Source organism: Sporobolomyces salmoneus (assembly GCF_050403485.1).
Source record: "Sporobolomyces salmoneus JCM6883 DNA, S_salmoneus_JCM6883_v1_ctg241, whole genome shotgun sequence".
Classification (NCBI taxonomy): Eukaryota; Fungi; Basidiomycota; class Microbotryomycetes; order Sporidiobolales; family Sporidiobolaceae; genus Sporobolomyces; species Sporobolomyces salmoneus.
In genome coordinates, this window is record NW_027480922.1 from 1 (window position 1) to 581 (window position 581).

General features: G+C 44.4%; 1 protein-coding gene across 1 annotated transcript; it reads left to right on the forward strand.

Moving 5' to 3' along the window:
- JCM6883_001072 (uncharacterized protein) lies at positions 1-130 on the forward strand (the record flags this gene model as incomplete). The annotated part of the gene is made up of 1 exon (XM_076635764.1): positions 1-130. A coding segment is annotated over one exon (130 nt), but the record flags the coding sequence as incomplete, so codon positions are not given.
- Positions 131-581: the final 451 nt, after the last annotated feature.

Here is a 581-nt window from a genome sequence, read left to right on the forward strand (position 1 = left end):
CGTCGAGAAACAAAAGATCAAACTCGGAATCAACAAGTACCAATTCGATCAAAACCAAGTCAACCAAGCGTTCAAGGAGGTTGAATCGAGGAGCAAATTCGACGCTCCCGTCATTTTCGTTCACTCTTAGTAATTGAACGGTCTTCTCTCCCTCTCTCTCTCTCTCTCCTCTTTTGAAGTGATTCTGTCTCTCTCGGTTCTCTCGCATTTGTTCTCTCTCTCTCTCTCTCTTTCCATGTCATTGCAAAATGTGGTTCTCCTCTCTTCCTCTTCTGCTGATTCCTCGAGAGCGAGCTTCGAAACGAGAGAACACGAGAAAACGTCATATCACGAGCTACTCAGGACTTGTTCGGAAAAGGTAGAACAAGGAGAAAGAGAGAGGAGCGAGTGAAAATTTCGAGAGGGAAGTGAAAAAATAAGCGAGGGAGTTTTCCTCAGCAAAAGCTGAGTAACCACGAGAGAGTGACAAATAGAGAGCGAATAGAGAGAGCGAGACATCTAAGGTCTCAGAAAGTGAAAGAGGAAATAATCCAAAGGGAAAAAACTATCAAAGCTCAGATGAGCGAGCTCACTGAGAACCA